The 19,297-nt window shown below is 49.1% G+C and overlaps 1 protein-coding gene across 1 annotated transcript; it reads right to left on the reverse strand.

Annotated features, from left to right (window-relative positions):
- Nucleotides 1-13,029: 13,029 nt before the first annotated feature.
- CCDC87 (coiled-coil domain containing 87) lies at nucleotides 13,030-19,286 on the reverse strand. The gene has a single exon (XM_004317550.4). It carries the CDS (start codon nucleotides 19,268-19,270, stop codon nucleotides 16,697-16,699), a length of 2,574 nt encoding a protein of 857 aa, XP_004317598.3. The 5' UTR covers nucleotides 19,271-19,286; the 3' UTR covers nucleotides 13,030-16,696.
- Nucleotides 19,287-19,297: the final 11 nt, after the last annotated feature.

Raw genomic sequence — 19,297 nt, forward strand, 5'->3', positions numbered from 1 at the left:
GATGAGTAAAAGGAATTTTCCTCCAAGATGTTACCAGCTGTGGGACAGGAAACAGGGAAGAGAGTTTTTAAGGGAGTTGTGGAAGCCCCAAAAGTGGGTAGAGGGTTAGTTTGGGCATGGAGAGTGGGGAGAGCAGGTCCTAAAGATCATCCGGTCCACATCTGACTTCTTTTGGTAGCAGAGGGCTATCGAGGCGAAGTGACTTTCAGCTACTCAAAACTTAGTGCTGGAGCCAGACCAGAGTCAGCTCCAAGCTCCCAGCTGATGTCTGAGAGGGAAGGGCCTGAGGGAGCCCAGCAGTGGCTGATCTCCCCCTGCTTGTGCCCTCCCCAGTTGCAGCTCTTCGGGGCTCCCTTTGTCTCTCTTGCAGGAGACAGTCCCAGGTCCTTAATCTGGCTCCTAAGGCTCCCTTCAGGTTCAGAAGCACCTTGGCTGTCACCTTGTGCTGTGCACTTGACACTCCAGTCTGACTCTATTTGCAGAAGTTCGAGCTCTTGCGCACCCTGGAAGCTTCACATTGCTCTTCCCTTGGCCAAACTCCCAGACACCTTTCAGCTCTCGGTCTAGAGGATGATTCCTCAGGAAGGCGTCCCTGACCCACCCCTGAAACAGGAGGGAAGGGGGCAGGGCACAACCTCTGAAAGAATGACACAGCCCGAGGACATGACATAAACTGATTAGAACCAAATGGGTCCAAGATGGTGGACAAGTCGACTTCCACTAGACCTTGAGCCTCAGTATACCTCACTGTAACACGTCAGCAAGCTAAATGACATACCTACAGGCGCCATGACAGTTCCAAGCCCAACCACAGGGATCAAAAAGTGGGCGGTGGCCCAATTCCTGGAAATCTCCGCCCCTTCCCGAAATAGCTGGAATACTCCTCCCACTCATTAGCCTAAGAAATTACCCACCCTTATGAAAACTGACAACCCCATACCCTGGGGCCACTCTTGCCTTCTGAGATGGCCTACACTCTGTGGAGTGTGTTTCTCTCTAAATAAATCCACTTTTTACCTATCACTTTGTCTCTCACTGAATTCTTTCTGCAGTGAGACATCAAGAACCTGCGCTTCATTAAGTCCTGAAAGCAGGTGTATGGCCTCAGTTGGAATACCAAGGCTTTTGGTCGGGTTTGAGTCCTGGCTGTGTGGGTTCGAATCCCAATCTGAGGTGCACGGTTTCACCCCCACTGCCCCTGGTTGAGCTCAGTGCCATGGCCTCTGTATTCCTAGACCCTTAGCCCCGTGAACTGCCTCCTCCTGAAAGGTGTAGCAATTTCTAAGGCCCAGCAGGGGCAGTGAGACTTTTCTTAGATCTGGGTTTCCAGAGATCCACATTGCTGTCGTATTTATTTCACCTTCGTGGGAAACAGTCATCTTCCCCAAAGTCTGTTCCTTGGGCACCGGAGCCACCTAACAAGTGTCTGGGGGAAAGGGTGCCTCATTTTCTCATCAGAGCGAGGGAAGAGCGCATACTTGTAATTCACAAACGAAAGGGAGGAATTTTTTTTAAGTCACACATATGTTATCTCAGGCAATTCTCACAACAACCTTCAAGAGAGAAACCGTACAATTACACATGAGGAAAGTGAAGCCAGGGGCATGGCAACATCCAGGCGCTGAGCTGAAAAGAGGGAGGCTGCAGAGGAGACTGGGAAGAAATGGACATTGAGAGAGAAGGAAGTCTGAGAGGATGAGGTCAAGAAAGTAGAAGAGAGTGGATTTCAAGAAAGAGGAAGTGGCTGGCTGTGTCAAATGCCACAGAGAGGGCAAGTAAGATGAGGAGACAGAAGTGACCTTGGGATTGGGCAACATGTAGGTCATGGGGGACCTCATTAAGAGTGGTGAGTTGGGGGCTTCCCTGGTGGCGCAGTGGTTGAGAGTCCGCCTGCCGATGCAGGGGACACGGGTTCGTGCCCCGGTCCGGGAAGATCCCACATGCCGCGGAGCGGCTGGGCCCGTGAGCCATGGCCGCTGAGCCTGCGCGTCCGGAGCCTGTGCTCCGCAACAGGAGAGGCCGCAGCAGTGAGAGGCCCGCGTACCATCAAAAAAAAAAAAGAGTGGTGAGTTGGGAATTCCCTGGTGGTCCAGTGGTTGAGACTCCATGCTTCCACTGCCAGGAGCCCGGGGTTCGATCCCTGGTGGGGGAACCAACGTCCTGCATGCCTTGGAGCACAGCCAAAAAGCGTGTTTTTAAGATGGGAGACACTGGAGTATGCTTATGAGTTGATGGAATAGAAAGGGAGATATTGATGATTCAGGAGAGTGAGGGGAGAATTGTAGGAACCAATAGTTTGCAAAGAGAGGGGTGGTGTATCAGTTTTCTATCACTGTGTGGAACATTATCACAAAATGAATGGCTAGGGCTGCAGTCTCATTGGAGGCTGGACTGAGGAAGGATCTGCTTCCAAGCTCACGGGGCTGTTGGCAGCACTCAGCTCCTTGTGGGACCTCAGACTGGGGCCTCAGTTGTTCGCTGGCTGATGGCTGTCTGCCACCCTCAGCTCCTTGCCATGTGGACCTTCCCAACACGGCTGCTTGTTTCCTCAAAGCAGGTAAGGGAAAGCGAGGATATTAAAGTCTTGGCTAATATAATCACACATGTAGTCACTTGTATCAATCACCTCTGCTGTTTTCCTTCCCTTTTTTTTTTTTTTAAACTATTTATTTATTTTTGGCTGCATCGGGTCTTAGTTGCGGCACCCAGGATCTCTTGTTGTGGAGTGTGGGCTTCTCTCTAGTTGTGGCACACAGGCTCTCTAGTTGTAGTGCTCAGGCACCAGACCATGTGGGCTCAGTAGTAGTGGTGCACAGGCTTAGTTGCCCCATGGCATGTGGGATCTTAGTACCCTGACCAGGGATTGAACCCATGTCCCCTGCGTTAGCAGGCAGATTCTTAACCACTGGACCACCAGGGAAGTCTCACACTTCTGCTGTTTTCTGTTGGCTAGAAGCAAGTCACAGGTCTCTCTCATACTCAAGGGGAGGGGAGAGGATTACACAAAGATGTGAACACCAGGAGGTGGGGATCATGGGGCCCACCTTAGAGGTCTGTCTGCATGCGTGTTCCCCAGAAGAGAGCCTGGTACACAAAAATACTAACAACAGTAAAAATAATGTCTAACATTTAATGAGCACTAACTACATGCTAGGCACTCAGCATTCTCAGTACATGCATATGTATTAGCCAAATGAACCCCACAACAACCCCACAAAACAGCTATGATGCAGATAAGGAAACTAAGGCAACAAGAGATTCAGTTACTTGCCCAAGTTGTAGAAAGGGTGAAGATGGAAGCAGGGTTTGAATCCAGTTCTAATACAGATAGAGATTCTGCTTCTCAAACTGGCCTCTGCAGACCCCGCGGTACAGGAGGGGTGCCATTTAAAGCCAGAGGATAAACAGAGCATTGTTTTCCCAGGTAAGCTCAATGAACTAAATAGATCAGCCACCAGAATTCCCTGGCCCTCCGGTGGTTAGGACTCTGTGCTTCCACAGCAGGGTGCACAGGTTCGATCCTTGGTCTGGAAACTAAGATCCTGTAAGCCGTGCGGTCAAAAAAAAGAAAAGAAAAAAAAAAAAAAAAAAAGATCAGTCACCCAGTGGCCAGGGGGTGTGGAGTGAGGAATGGGGGAGTAGTTGAAAATGCATGGTCCCGGCTTCTGCTTCAGTAGGTCTAGGTAAGGAACTTGGAATATGTGGGTGAATCTTAGAAACATTTATGTTTGAAAAGTATGCCCTTATATGTCAATTTCTACACTGAGATGAAGTTTATTTTAAATTTATTTTCTATTGGAATGTCCCCCAAATATTAGGGATGGTGTGCAAAATTTACAGTTGTTTTTTTTTTTGGCCATGCCAAGTGGCTTAAGTGATCTCATTTCCCTGACCAGGGATTGAACCCAGGCTGTGGCAGTGAAAGCACCAAATGAATCCTGACCATCGGACTGCCAGGGAATTCCAGCAGCACTTCCTTAAAGACCTGAATTTTCAATGAAATGGTAGTTGCTTGCAGCTCATCCCTAGGTTCCAGGATAAGGGGTTGATTTCGCCCTCTTCTGCCACTAGGGTTTGAGAAGGTCCGCATTTACACTAAAGCAAATGCTACCCAGAAATGAAAATGTCTGGGAGATGGCCCAACACCCTGGACCTGGCCAAATGGAACTTCCCTTTCTAGGACAAGGTAGGGCAAACAGCAGGGTTTCCTTCTGGGAATTTCACCTGATTTATGAAAATGGTAGTTAACAGCTGTATGGTCTGAATCTATTCCAGATCCCTCCAGCTCACCTCCTGACCCTTGGAAATGGTGGACACTTCTAAAAATTTTACCCAGTAAGTGAAATACTTCAGTTTCCTAAGACTTGTTTCCCCAAGACTGGGAGGTAGGAGAAAGTGAGAAGGGATTAGAAAAGAGGGAAAAATCACAGGCTTTAGAGTCAGACTGACTAGCTTTTAATTCTGGTTTAGCCACTTCAAATTGGCTGTGTGGCTATGAGCAAGTTACTTTACTTCTCTGAGCCTATTTGCAGAAATAAGATAGAAATGTACCTCATTCATCACCTCAGTTCTAGTCTTCTAGCAACAAACAAACAAACACTTGCAGAGAGAGTCCTAAAGGGTGGGATGAGAAGTGAGAGTGTGAAAGCCCAGATCCTTGTGGGGGTGGGGGGGGACGGGAGGGGGGGTTCGGAAAGAGGAGAAGGCCAGTTAAGCAAAGCTTAGGTGGCTAGGCTTTCACATACACCAGAGGTTTCAAGCGAGCTCTACTGTCCCTGGAAATTTGAACTTGGAAATATGTAGGGGCATTTTTGTTTTCACATTGATAGGGGCTCTTCTGGTCCTTAGTAGACAGGGGCCAGAGATGCTAGACATCGTTCAATGTTCAGGACAGTCCCACATAACAGAACTGTTCCGTGTCCTGCACAGATTTCTAATGTCCCACTGGTCATTTATGTAAGAGGAAAAACCTGTTTATAATTATCTGCGCCAAGAACCCTAACTCTGTTATATATGTAAACATGTAATATTATGTGCAGTTATAGCATACACTAAATTTTCCAGGAAGTCTACTAAAATGAAACTCCAGGGAAGAATTTTCCTTGTATGAGTTCAAATCTTTACAAAGGGCATTCACTGTAAGGTCGGATCTTAACAAACGGCACCCCGAAAGGAGCGCTCCCGGGCGAGGTTCAGTGGTCCGAGAGAAAGGGGCCAGAGAAGTCGCACCCGGGCGAGGGTTGGGCAAGATTTTATAGGGGAAGAAGGGAAAGGGGTGTGGTGAATCTGGGAGGGCGCAGGGTATTCCTTATTTGGTGGTCTTTTCGGGTATCCTGGGGAACCGTTAGTCCCGCCCCTCGAAAGGCGGGGAAGGCTGGGCCGGGTGCAAAGTCCCCAGGTCAGTTTCTGGAACTGGGTGGTCCGGCGAGTTTCGGTCTGATGCAACCTGTGAATCTGATTGTGTTCCCCTGCCTCGGGCCAGTTGGCCTTACATTCACCATTTCAGAAGATCATGTTTCAGACTTCCTTGGTGGCGCAGTGGTTAAGAATCCGCCTGACGAGGCAGGGGACTCGGGTTTAAACCCTGGTCTGGGAAGATCTCACGTGCCGCGGAGTAACTAAGCCCACGTGCCACAACTACTGAAGCCCGCGCCGCCTAGAGCCTGTGCTCCGCAACAAGAGAAGCCACAGCAGTAAGAAGCCCACGCACCGCAAGGAAGAGTAGCCCCCGCTCAGCACAAGTAGAGAAAGCCCACGTGCAGCAACGAAGACCCAACGCAGCTAAAATTAATTAATTAATTAATTTAGAAAAAGAAAAGAAAAAGATCATGCCTAGATCAGTATCTGGGGTGATCCCAGTTCACAATAATCACCTTGTTACGTCTTCCGATGTGATCCTGACTGAGCATGTACATGTGGAAATGCAGATTTCTTTAGCACAAATTGCTTTCATTTTCTTTTTGCTTGATTTAAAAAATTATGTCGTTAGGTAGGATACTATCCATGAATTTCCTTTCATTCATTTAACAAATATTGACCGAGTGCACAGTAATGCATCAGGCACAATCCAGATGTCGGGATGTAAAGAGGGCATTGTAAAACATTTACTGTTAAAATGGCGTGTTGGATCTAACAGAATTGAGATCCATTGGTAGGCTGACCTGGGTTTTAATCCTAACTCCACCACCATCTACTAGTGTATAACCTGGGACACATCTTTTCACCTCTCTGAGCCTCCTTGTATTGATGCGTGTAGATTACAAGGGATCATGCGGCTCCTCCTATCTGCTCACTGAATGGTAGCTGTCAACATTATTATTATGTTGATTGATTCCTTTATGGCACAGGTACAGTAACACCATTTTATCTTTCTCACATAATTCCTCAAACTCCGTTGCCTAGCTACCTCTTTCTTTTGAGGCTCCTCATCTCCCGCCCACTCTGAGTTGTCCAAAATCTGCAGCGATTTACTTAGTCCGAAAGAGGCGCTGGTTTCTGAGGGTATTTCCTGTGGTCTGACCTCTTTCCCCACCTTGCAGGCAACTGAGGTCTGGAGTCCACTGCTGTTATGGCTTATTACCACCACACGATGGCGCTGTTGAGGCTTGGTCCTGGACACTTCCAGGGTCTTGAGCCTGTAAGGAAGTTGAGGGGCGCTCTCTCCCTGCTCTCTCACCTCCCACCCAGCCACTTCCCTCAGGAATCCCACATCTCAGCATATGGCATCACTGTTCCCTCGGTTGTTCAGTCCACAGACCTGAAGCGTCCTTGATTCTTCCCTTCCCTGCATGCCTCACATCTAATCCATCTTCAAGTGCTCTGGTTCCACCTCCCAATGTCTCCAAGAATCATCCACTTATCTGTATTCCCACAGCCATCACTCATGGCCAAACCACCATCACTGCTGGCCTGGCTGGACCCACTCTTCCCTCCAATAATTCTCTCCACGCAGCAGCTAGAGGGGCCTCCTTAAACATAAACTGGATCAGGTTGTGGGCTGTGACGCACAGACCAGATTCTTCTTCAGGGATGGACTTGGTGTCCAGCTACTGGCTCACTGCCCTCCGCTGTCAACCCCTCAGGGCCTCGGCTGAAGAGTCATGCCCACTCCCCCAGGCAGCTGCATCTAATGACAAATCTGAAGGGTCATCTCAGCTTCAGAATTCCCTGCTGGGTCAGGGGAGGTGCCCATTGAGACTGCACGCAGCTCAAATTCTCCCTCTGCTCAGTCTTGCCTCCCTCCCCTCTCTTCCACCCGTGTTGATCCTGAGAGCACTCCTTAATGGACCTCCTGCCCGCCAATCACCCTCTCTGAATCTGCTCCCCAGGGAGCCAAACCTAACTGGCACTCTCCACTTAGAACAAAATCTCAACTCCGTACCATGGCCTGTACGACTAGGCATCACCTGGCCCCTGCCCTCCTGTCTGAACTAATCTCGTGCCCCTCACTCAGCCCCTGCCACAATGACCCTCTTCCTGTCCACAAGCTAAGTGCTTTCCAGGTTCAGGGCCTTTGCACTGGCTGTTCCCTCTGCCTGGAGAGACTCCCCCTGCTCTGTAGGGGGCAGGTTCCTTCCCAGCTCTCCTGTCTCAGCCTAAATGCTATTTCTTCAGAATAAGGACCACCTCGTCTAAAGGAGCCCCCTCCCTCTCTCTCAGAACACTGTATCTTTCAACATCCATCATACCCTGTCCTTACTTTGCTTATTCCCACTGGACTGTTTTTTTGTTTGTTTTTTCTTTATTTTTACATTTTTCTAGCAAATCATAGTTTAAACAAGTTACATGAAGTCAGATAATTTCAAAAGCAAAACTATAAAATTTCTTTCAAATAAATTTACAGCAAAATATTATTTGATGTGGGACATAGGTGCATTTGATCAGATGTGAGAAGATGTGGGGTGGGGACCCCAAAAGTCTGACAGACTAAGACCAACAAGGGTCAAAAAATGACCCTGCCTTGGCCCTTAGTGGATTTACTGTAATATTTCTTCGATGATTTGATGGATGGATGGATGGAAATTCTGGGCCCAAAGTCTTGAGCCCAGACTCCTTTCCTAGAGGTGAATATATCTCAGGGAACATCTCTCAGCCTTGAGTGAGCAGCTCTGGTCCACTTCCAGGTGTCCCTGGCTGAATCATTAGGCCTAGGGTTAGTATACTGACCTTCCCCACCTCCACCCCCAAGGGCTCTAGAGCTCCATGCATAAATCGATGCATATCCTCACTGCTTTGTGGCTAAGATCTCAGGCTGCAGCAGCTTCAGAAAGTCCCTGAAGATTTTTTTTTTTTAAATAAATTTATTTATTTTATTTATTTATTTTTGGCTATGTTGGATCTTTGTTGCTGTGCACGGGCTTTCTCTAGTTGCAGCGAGCAGGGATTACTCTTTGTTGTGGTGCGCGGGCTTCTCATCGTGGAGGCTTCTCTTGTTGCGGAGCACGGGGTCTTCAGTAGCTGTGGCACGTGGGCTCAGTAGTTGTGGCGCACGGGCTCAATTGCTACGTAGCATGTGGGATCTTCCCAGACCAGGGCTCGAACCCATGTCCCCTGCATTGGCAGGCGGATTCTCAACGACTGCGCCACCAGGGAAGCCCCCCTGAAGATTCTTGTTACACCCTAATCCCAGAATGACCTCACCTCACTGTTGTATAACTCCTAGGAATCATCCGATAACAGCAACAACAATAATAATAACGCATAGCTAGTGCTTACTCTGTGCCCCATATTACACCCTTCATAGGAATTACCTTTTAATTTAGAAAGGTCATCTCCAAGTGACCAGAGGCCTTCAAGGTCCTGAAGTAGGAGAGGATGACATTTTAATAACTCCCTCAGTGGAACCCACTTCAATCTCTGCCTTAATCAGCCAGCAAGTTGTTATTTTGGGGAGTTTGGTCAGATGAGGTGTCGTGATTTAAAACCTGAAACTAGGGGCTTCCCTGGTGGCACGTGGTTAGGAATCCACCTGCCAAGGCAGGGGACACGGGTTCGATCCCTGGTCCGGGAAGATGCCACATGCTGCGGAGCAACTAAGCCTGTGTGCCACAAATACTGAGACTGTGCTCTAGAGCCCGCGAGCCACAACTACTGAAGCCCGTGCGCTTAGAGCCCGTGCTCCACAACAGGAGTAGCCACTGAAATGAGAAGCCCACGCACCGCAACGAAGAGTAGCCCCCACTTCGCACAACTAGAGAAAGCCCACATGCAGCAACGAAGACCCAACGCAGCCAAAAATAAATAAATAAAATAAAAAAAAAAGAATAAATTGGGTTATTTGTCTTTATTATTGAGCTGTAAGAGTTTTTTATATAGTCTAGATACAATTCCCTTATCGGATATGTGATTTGCAAATCTCTTTTCCCATCCTGTGGGGTGTCTTCCACTCTCTCGATGGTGTCCAGGGAAGCACAAGTTCTAAATGTTTATCTATCACTTATTAACTATAAGACTTTCAGCGAATAGCTCTGCTTCTCTGAGCATTTCTTCATCTGTAGGGTAAGCATATAGATGTCTTGCAGGGACGAGATGAGAGTACAATAAAATGAGGCACATAAAGCCCAGGTCCCAGGTCCCAGGGCTTGGTTGGGCTTGAACATAACCTACCTGCTCCTAAGTCTCTCAAGGCAGGAAGGGAGGCTCAAGGTCACGGGTGATCCACAGGCCTCTCCATTACTTCTACTCGCTCTTGAGGGCAGAAACCCTGTCAGCTTTGCTCATTCATTGCTTTCTCCTCAGTGCCTAAGCACAGCCATAGCTCACTGAATATGCGATAAATGAATGGGTGAAAAGGAGATGGAATTCATTGCCCAAGGTCACAGACAATGAATGGGAAATCTGGGACTTCTTTTTGTTTGTTTTGTTCTTTCTACAAGTATTTTCTCTTCTTTCTTTTTTTAAAAAAATTTTTATTGGAGTATAGTTGATTAACAATGTTGTGTTAGTTTCAGGCGTACAGCAAAGTGGATCAGTTATACATATACATATATCCACTCTTTTTTAGATTCTTTTCCCATATTGGTCATTACAGAGCATTGAGTAGAAGTTCCCTGTGCTATACAGTAGGATTTTATTTTATGTTATTTATTTTATTTTATTTTATATTTTTCATTTCATTTTATTTTCTGGCCACACGGCAGGCAGGATCTTACTTCCCCGACCATGGATGGAACCTGTGCCCCCTTCAGTGGAAACACCAAGTCCCAACCACTAGACTGCCAGGGAATTCCCTATTTTATATATAGTAGTGTGTATATGTCAATTCCAATCTCCCAATTTATCTCTCCCCCCGTTTCCCCCCGGTAACCATAAGTTTGCTTTCTACATCTGTGACTCTGTTTCTGTTTTGTAAATTAGTTCATTTGTACCATTTATTTTAGACCACATATAAATGATATCATATATTTGTCTTTCTCTGTCTGACTTACTTCACTCAGTATGACAATTTCTAGGTCCATCCATGTTGCTGCAAATGGCATTATTTTGTTCTTTTTTATGGCTGAGTAATATTCCATTGTACAATATGTATGTACCACATCTTCTTTATCCACCCCTCTGTTGATGGGGGAAACCTGGGACTTCTGACTCCCTGGCTGGGATATACCTGATGATGCCTGTCTCTGTCTGCTCAGGCTGCTGTAACAAAATACCACAGACTGGAGGCTTAAACAAACATTTATTCCTCAGTTCTGGAGGCTGGGAAGTCCTAAATTAAGGTGCCAGCAGACCAGGGCCTAGTGAAGGCCTTCTTCCTGGTTTGTCATTTGCTGCTCTCTTGCTGTATCCTCCCACGGTGGAAAGAGAGGGGGCTCTGGTTTCTTCTGCTTCTTATAAGGGCTGGGGCCCCACTCTCATGATCTCATCTAACCCTAAATACCTCCCAAAGTACCACCGAACATCATCACATATGAGTTTTGGGGGGGACACAAACATTTAGTCCATAGCAATGCCTAACTCAGTGGTATTAGGTGAACTTTGTATTTAGTGAATAATAGCTTTTAAAAAAAAAGTTTAGCTTTGGTAAAATTGTAAAAAAATAATTCTTTTACATATTTTAGGCCCCAGGTTGACCTAGAAAATTAGTTTGTGATATCTGAGCAGTGACATAAGACATATGGATATAAGTATGCTGTTTAAAGATTTCCATCTTTAGCAAAATTTCTGTCCATCTAAGAAAAAACATTTGCCTCTGGATCTCCACTTGGATGCCCTGCAGGCACATCAAACTTAACTTTTTTTTTTTTTTTTTTTGCCATGAAGTTTGTGGGATCTTATTTCCCGGACCAGGGATTGAACCCCACCAGCCTGCAGTGGAAGCGTGGAGTCCTAACCACTGGACCACCAGGGAATTTGCAAACTTAACCTTTTCAGGGCTGAACTCATCATCTCCCCCCACAGCACTCCCACCAAACCCTCCATCCTCTCGTTTCATGAAGGGCTCCACCAGAGGCCCAAGCCAGACACCCAGGAGGACACTGAGGAGGTGCCCTTGACTCTCTACCCTCATTCCCCACAGTCAGTCTTCACCAAACGCTGCCAAATTTGCCTCCTAAACACTCCGTCCTGGCTCATCTTCCCACCGTGGCAGCCTCCACCCTTGTCTGCTAGCCTCCAACCCGCAGCCTCCTAACCCTCACCCGTGGGGCAGCCAAATGTCACTCCTCTGACTAAAGCCTGATAAAACCCCCTTATTTCTCTGACCTAATTCCCAAGCATTCCCCACCTGGTCCGTGCCACTCCAGCCACACTGGCCTCCTGACTCACCAGGCACACACCCGTCTCAGGGCTTTTGAACTTACATTAGCCCCAGCCTAGAATGTTCATTCCCAGGTATCACACAGCTCTCTTTCCACTCCTTCCAGTCTTTGCTCAAATATTCCCTCTTTTGATCCCCTATTTTCTTTTTTTTTTTTTTGCCGTGCCCCGGCTTGACCAGGAATCAAATCCGTGCGCCCTGCAGTAGAAGCGCAGATTCCTAACCACTGGACAGCCAGGGAATTCCATGATACCCTATTTTATAAATTTATTTATTTTTAGCTGCTTTGGGTCTTCGTTGCTGCGCACAGGCTTTCTCTAGTTGCAGCGAGCGGGGGCTACTCTTCATTGCGGTGTGCGGGCTTCTCATGGCGGTGCCTTCTTTTGTTGTGGACCACCAGCTCTAGGCGCGCGGGCTTCAGTAGTTGTGGCTCACGGGCTGTAGAGCGCAGGCTCAGTAGTTGTGGCGCATGGGCTTAGTTGCTCCGCGGCCCGCGGCACGTGCGATCTTCCCGGACCAGGGCCCGAACCCGTGTCCCCTGCATTGGCAGGTGGATTCTTAACCACTGTGCCACCAGGGAAGTCCCGATCCCCTATTTTAAATTGCTTTTCTCTGAATTTTCTCTTGCCATTTTGGCTTTTTCCCCCTGTATCATTTGTTTTACCTGCCTGGCTGTTGTGTCCTCCCCCAGAACACGAAGCGTCCTTGTCTGTATTGTGCAGTGTGGCGTCCTCAGCACCTGGAGCAGCCCCAGGCACCGAGCAGGTGCTCGGTAGGTATCTGCTGGTGAATACATGGCTTCCCAACACCTACAGAACAAGGCCCACACTGGACCTGGCCCTGCCTCCGCCTCCGCCTCCAGTCTCACTCCCTTCCCAGCCTTTTCAAGGCTGATTAATGCCAAAGTACTTGTAGTTCTCCCCCATACACTATGCTTCCTCTCCTGTACCTTTGCTCACGCTGGGCTTGGAAAGCTCTCCTCTTCTCCTCTGCCACCATGTGCCTGCTGACTCCCACTCAACCTTCTAGAATTTAGACTCCAATTGAGTGTGGCCTCCTCCAGGAAGCTCTCCCAGATCACCCTTCCCCTATGCCCCGGCTCTGTTGAATGTCCATTTTGTGGGCTCCCACCGTACCCTTCACTTGCCATATTATTGAAATTATCTTCCCTACTAAACTTTAAACTCCTCGGAGACAGCGACTGGTTCTTTCTGGTTTCCTCTGGCTCTGCTTCCCACCCCCCCCACCCCCCCCCCACCAAGCAGTGTCTGCCACTTGGGAGGAGTTCGGTGCTCTGGGCCTGAAAGAAGAATGATGTGGGCCTCAGAGTCACCGCTGGGAATCAAGTGGGCTGTCCGAAAGCCTGATTTCCTCCGGGGACAGGTAACGATGAAAGCCGAAAATCTGATCATATTCAGCTTCTCCCCATGGACTTCAATTGGGCAGACCTGTTTTTTTTTTATATTTTATGATAAGAAACAGTACAGTGGTTAAGAGAATGTACTTGGAGTCAGACCTCTGGGTCTGAATCCAGACTCTGCCATGTTCCTAGTTGTGTGACCTTGGGCAAGTTACATAACCACTCTGTGCCTCAGTTTCCTCATCTGGGCCTTGAAATAACAGTAGTGCCTGCCTCACTGCATTGCCATGAGGACTCAATGAATTACTGCATGAAAAGTGTTTAGAATGGAGTCTGGCACTTAATAATCACTATATAGTATTAGCTAGTGTGATTAAAATTGCCTTTTAAAATAAGTTTTAAAACAGAGTCAGTGGGCTTCCCTGGTGGCACAGCGGTTGAGAGTCCACCTGCCGATGCAGGGGACATGGGTTCGTGCCCTGGTCCGGGAAGATCCCACATGCCGCGGAGCGGCTGGGCCCATGAGCCATGGCTGCTGAGCCTGCGCGTCCGGAGCCTGTGCTCCGCAAAGGGAGAGGCCACAACAGTGAGAGGCCCGCGTACCGCAAAAAAAAAACCAAAAAACAAAACAGAGTCAGTATACTCAGAGACGTAAAGGACAGACTTGTGGTTGCCAAGGTCGGGGAGGGAAGGACTGGGGGTTTGGGGTTAGCAGATGCAAACTAGTATATCTAGGATGGGTAAACAACAAGGTCCAACTGTAGAGCACAGGGAACTATATTCAATATCCTGTGATAAACCATATGGAAAAGAATATAAAAAAGGATGTATATATGTGTGTAACTGAGTCACTTTGCTGTACAGCAGAAATTAACACAACATGGTAAATCAACTATACTTCAATACAATTTTCTTAAAAAGGGAGTCAACATAAAGAAAAGGGTTTGATAAACAACAGTACAAGGAAGAGGTGGGCCAGGCACAGAAACCCCAAGACCAAGGGGGTGGGGCTGTAGGCTTAGTGAAGTCAGAAGCACCTGGGCCTAGATCCAGTTCCCGCCAGCACTGGTGAACCGTCAGGACTGGACTTCAGCTCTGTGGGTCTCAGCTTCCCAGCGTGGCCAGATCACCAGAAGCCAATGTGCTTGTCCAGCAGCTGAATGACCAATTTGCAGAATTGCCGATTGTTTTTTTCAAGTTGTATTTTACCTCTGGCTTGACATTTTATAAGCAAACAAGCTGGTCACCCAACCCTTCCCCCACTTTCACTGCCCCTGCCCCAGCAACTGCCCACTCCCCCGAATCATGTCTCACAGTCCTTAACACCACCCTCACTACTGCCTTTGCTCCCACCTGTGCCCCTTCCTCTATTTCAAAAAAAATAGGCCCCCCCAGACCCTTTCTGGGGTTTCATGATATCAAAACCATTTTCAGGGCTTCCCTGGTGGCGTGGTGGTTGAGAGTCCGCCTGCCGATGCAGGGGACGCGGGTTCGTGCCCCGGTCCGGGAAGATCCCACATGCCACAGAGAAGCTGGGCCCGTGAGCCATGGCCGCTGAGCCTGCGCGTCCGGAGCCTGTGCTCCGCAATGGGAGAGGCCACAACAGTGAGAGGCCCGTGTACCGCAAAAAAAAAAAACAAAAAACAAAAAACATTTTCATAATACTGCTGACACGTTATTTGCCTTTTCTACCCTCCCTGTTTCTGAGTACAGTGTTTTCCAGAGGCTGCATGACGTGCAATATCGCAACAGATGCAGCAGAAACATGAGAATCCAGTTGTCTCCTATTAAGCCAGACATTCAGGAGATTTGCAAAAGAGTAAAATAGCCACTCTTCACTACTTTAAAAAAAAAAGTTGTTTTTCATAACATATATTATGTCTGTAAACACATAATGGGATTAGTGTTAATTTAAATAAATAGTAAGGAACTTCCCTGGTGGTGCAGTGGTTAAGAATCTGCCTGCCAATGCAGGGGACACGGGCTTGAGCCCTGGTCTGGGAAGATCCCACATGCTGCGGAACAACTAAGCCCGTGCACCACAACTACTGAGCCCGCGCTCTAGAGCCCGCGAGCCACAACTACTGAAGCCCGCATGCCTATAGCCCATGCTTGGCAACAAGAGAAGCCACCTAAATGAGAAGCCCACGCACCACAACGAAAAGTAGCCCCCGCTAGCCACAACTAGAGAAAGCCCGCGCACAGCAACAAAGACCCAACGTAGCCAAAAAAAAAGAATAGTCAAAACCAATTGAAAAGTGGGCAAAGGGCATGAGAATCTTACAGAAAATAACCCAGCTTTTAAATACCTAAAAGATGCAACTTCACTCATAAGACAGATGAGAACACAACTCAAATGAGATGCAATTTTTTCACCTATTAGATGGTAAAGATTAAAAATTTTGATAACACTATTGATGAGAGTGGGGAATTATTATTATCATCATGCAGTGCTGACAATAATGCAAATGGTTACAGCCTTTGTGGAGGGTAATCAGTAATATCTATCAAAATTACAAGTGCTTATGCTTAGATATAATTCCACTTCCAGGAACTTAAACCATAGAAATAGCTGCACATACTAAAGAGATGAACAAGGATTTTTTTAGAGCATTGTTTTTGTTTGTAAATGTCCAACAATAAGAGACTGGTTAAACAAAATAAAAATACACCCAGAGAATTCCCTGGCAGTCCAGTGGTTAGGCCTCCACGCTTTCACTGCCAGGACCCAGGTTCAGTCCCTGGATGGGTGACTAAGATCCTGCAAGCCGCGTGGCACAGCCAAAAAAAAAAAAAAACCAAGACCAAAACCAAAAACACCCAGTGGGATACTAGATAGCAATCAAAAAGAATAAGTCAGATCTATGTGTACCGACGTGGAATGAACTTGAGGCAAGCTCATTGGGGAAAAAAAAAGGGGCAAAACAGGGGACAGCATGCTACTGCTGGTGTAAAGACATGTGTATAGACAACATATTCATGTGTGTTCATACATGCATAGGCTATCTCTGAAATCATTTTTACAATGGCCTACAGGCCTTACATAATCTAACCTGCCCCCGGCACCTTGTCACGACCCCTCTGACTCATCCCTCTTTCCCCTTAGCTCTGCTCCACCTGCATTGGCCACCTTGCTTTTCTGGAACACCCCAGGCACCCGCCTGCCTTACGCTTCCCAATAGCTGGCAGGAACACTGTTGTCCCAGATGTCCACGGAGCTCACTTCCTCCCCTCCTTCAAGACTCCGTTCAAATCTCCCCTTCCCCGTGAGGCCTACACAGACTACCCTAATAAAGCTACATCCTTCACACTTTATTTCCTCTTGCCCTTCTCTATTGATGCATGAGTTTTTGGCTGTGCTGTTCATGGCTTGACAGAAATGGGACTACTGGGCTTGTGGATTTTTTTATGAGAACTTCATGGTCAAAATAAAGTGCTAATTTCAGTCCCCTGGTAGTTGGAAGCACAGTTTTCCTGAACCCCGCACTCCCAGATATTTCTTCTTTCAAAGCAGTCCAGAGGTCTGGGTGAGCTGCTGGGTGTATGGGGGTGAGGGAGGGACCTGAGGGCACTTGACCTGGTCAGAGAGTAATGGGCGTATTCCCAGGGGCTATTAAAGGCTGGCTGCTGAGCTTCCTGGACAGGGCTGACTGATGGGAGGCCCTCTTGCCCCAGACCAGGTGGTGGAGCCGCCGCCACTGCTGCAGCCAGTAGAGCATCTCCACTTTGTCATGCTTCATCTTGTCCAGGTAGCGCCGCCCCTTGAAGGTCACTGGCTCACCAAAGACTAACTCGATCTCCTCCAGGAGGGGAACCAAAGGAGCCTCCACTAGACCGAGCCTCTTATGGAGATGGTTGCGGATCTGATTCTCCTCCAGGAAGCGACTCAGGCCCATGTCGGTCTTGTGGAAGAAGCGGTTAGGGTTGGAGGCTTGTCGCTCAAACCACTCCAGTTTCCCCAGCAATACCTCCCGCAGCTGAATGGGCTGCAAGGCCTGCTCCCAGGCACTCACCAGTGACGGCAGCTGCCTCAGGCGGGCATTGGAGCTGTACTTGATGGCCATGTCCAGCCGGTCTTTGTCAGGGACCTCAAGCATGGACCACAGCTGCTCCAGACGCTTCTGTAGGCTCAGGATTTTGTGAGAGTCTTCCAGGAGGCTGTTGTTCTCAGTTCCCAGCCTGTGCTCCAGCACCGTGTCCCCATCCCACTCTCCTGGCACAAAGTCTGGCTCGTCGTCTTCTAGCAAGGGAGGTGGGTGCTGAATCTTTTGGGACTCTCTGACAGGGGCCACGATCTCCACAGGAACCTCCTCTTCATACATTTGGAAGATGACATGGAGGAAGTCTGTCTCCTGGGTGGTGAGGTACTTGAAGTAGTCACCCACAGACAAAGTCGTTTTCCACCAGTTCAGCCATGAGGCCTTGTTTGACCACTTCTCCCAGCTTTTACGTGCTTGGAGTGATGTGAAGGAGGACATCTTATCAGGGTTGGACTGTAAAGTGTTAGCTCTCAGGGAAGAAAGTCCAGCCAGCTTGGTGTTGATGAAACGATGCTGTTTTTCTTGACGTAGAAAGGCTGAGAATAGGAAGGCCGACCAGTCTTTATTGGCTGCAGGCTCAACCAGGGGCCCCTGGTCAAAAGAGAAGTGGTCCTTAGAGACATGGCTCATCAGCTCCTTGTACACCTCCCTGATGCTACTGCCCAAAGTGCAATCAGTATCCATTTCCTCGATAAGTTTGGGTTCCAGTTCACCAGCCAGGTGGTTGTATAGGACTCCGGCCCCCTCAACGTGGAAGGAATCCAAAAAGTTTCTTGCTGAGACCTGTACAGCAGCTGCCTGGACCACCTGATTCCTTAGCTTCAAAGTAACAGTCACTGGCTGTGGTTCAAGTGGATGGGATCTGGGGGACTGGGGGCTCCACTGCTCTGAGGCTTTCTTCTCCTCAAGGCCCTTCAACATTCTCTGCAGCTCTTCCATGTGATGTGCTGCAGCTGGGCGGTAGGTCAGGGCCCCCAAGAGTGGGGGCAGGCCCGAGTTCAGCGGTGAGTAGTGAGACCACCCCAATTGCATGTTCTTCATCCTCTGCTTCAGGTCCTCAGCCACAGTGTCCCCTGCCAGCTCTGGTTTGCTCTCTGCAACCAGGACCAGTGGGGTTAAGGGGCGAGGAGAGAATGGAGGAAGGCCCAACTCATCTGCTAGTTTCCAGCCCTCACGCAGAGAGGGCATGGACTGGCCCCTCTGGAGCTGGGAGGAGAGGGGCAAGTGGGAGGTGGGGGGAACCTGGTTGGGGGTAGCCACAGAGGACCCAGGCAGTGAGGCAATCTGTGAACTGAAGTTGCTTTCTCTCCCCTTTTGCATGGTGGACAGCCAGCGGAGAGGCTTCTTCTTCTTCAGCTGGGGAATGGACTTCCATTCCTTCACTGGGTCCGGTTCAGGCTCACTGACAAGCTCTCGCGGGCGGCTGAGTTGGATGAGGTAGTTCAGGCTGAGGTTAGAATATGGCACTTGGGCAAAGCCAGTGCTGTGATGCCACGGGATAGGGCAGAGCCTGAAAGCCGCAGTGGGGCCGAGGAGGCGCAGTCTGGACAAGCAGACTTGGACCTGCCCTTCCTTCAGCAGGGCGCGGAAGTCGGCGAGCAGGCCACGGTAGACCTCGGGACCGGTAAGGAAGACTGTGCAGTCCCTGGCGAGGCTGGCGGCCAACCGGGTGAGCGTGGCTGATTCGGTGAAGACAGCTGCGGGGGTCGACATGATCTTCTGAAGGTGCAGGTAGCGTACGAAGAGCTGCTCGCTGCTGAGCAGCACGTAGACCAGGAGCCGCTCCCGCAGCCTCTGATTGTTCAAGTAGCTCAGACCAGGTTCGGTGGGGGGCTCCTGCCAGCTGCACTTTAGCTCATCCAGGATGACCTCGGTGAAACGGAGTCGTACCTTGCGAGGCGCGCGCGCCTCCAGCCCGCTGTCGGCCAGCCGCTCCGCTACCTGGCGGCAGAGCGACGCCACCGTCAGCCGTGAGACCGGTAGGGGCAGCAGCATCAGGACCTCCTGCGAGAGGCGCTTCTGAGACTCTGTGCGCGTCGTCGTGCGGGGGAAGAGCGACAGCGGACGCAGCAACCGGTGGTAAAACCGCTGGAACTCGGGCTTATACGGCTCCATCTTAGACCAGGCGGCGCTGGCGGCGCC

This window comes from Tursiops truncatus, chromosome 8 (assembly GCF_011762595.2).
Source record: "Tursiops truncatus isolate mTurTru1 chromosome 8, mTurTru1.mat.Y, whole genome shotgun sequence".
NCBI lineage: Eukaryota > Metazoa > Chordata > Mammalia > Artiodactyla > Delphinidae > Tursiops > Tursiops truncatus.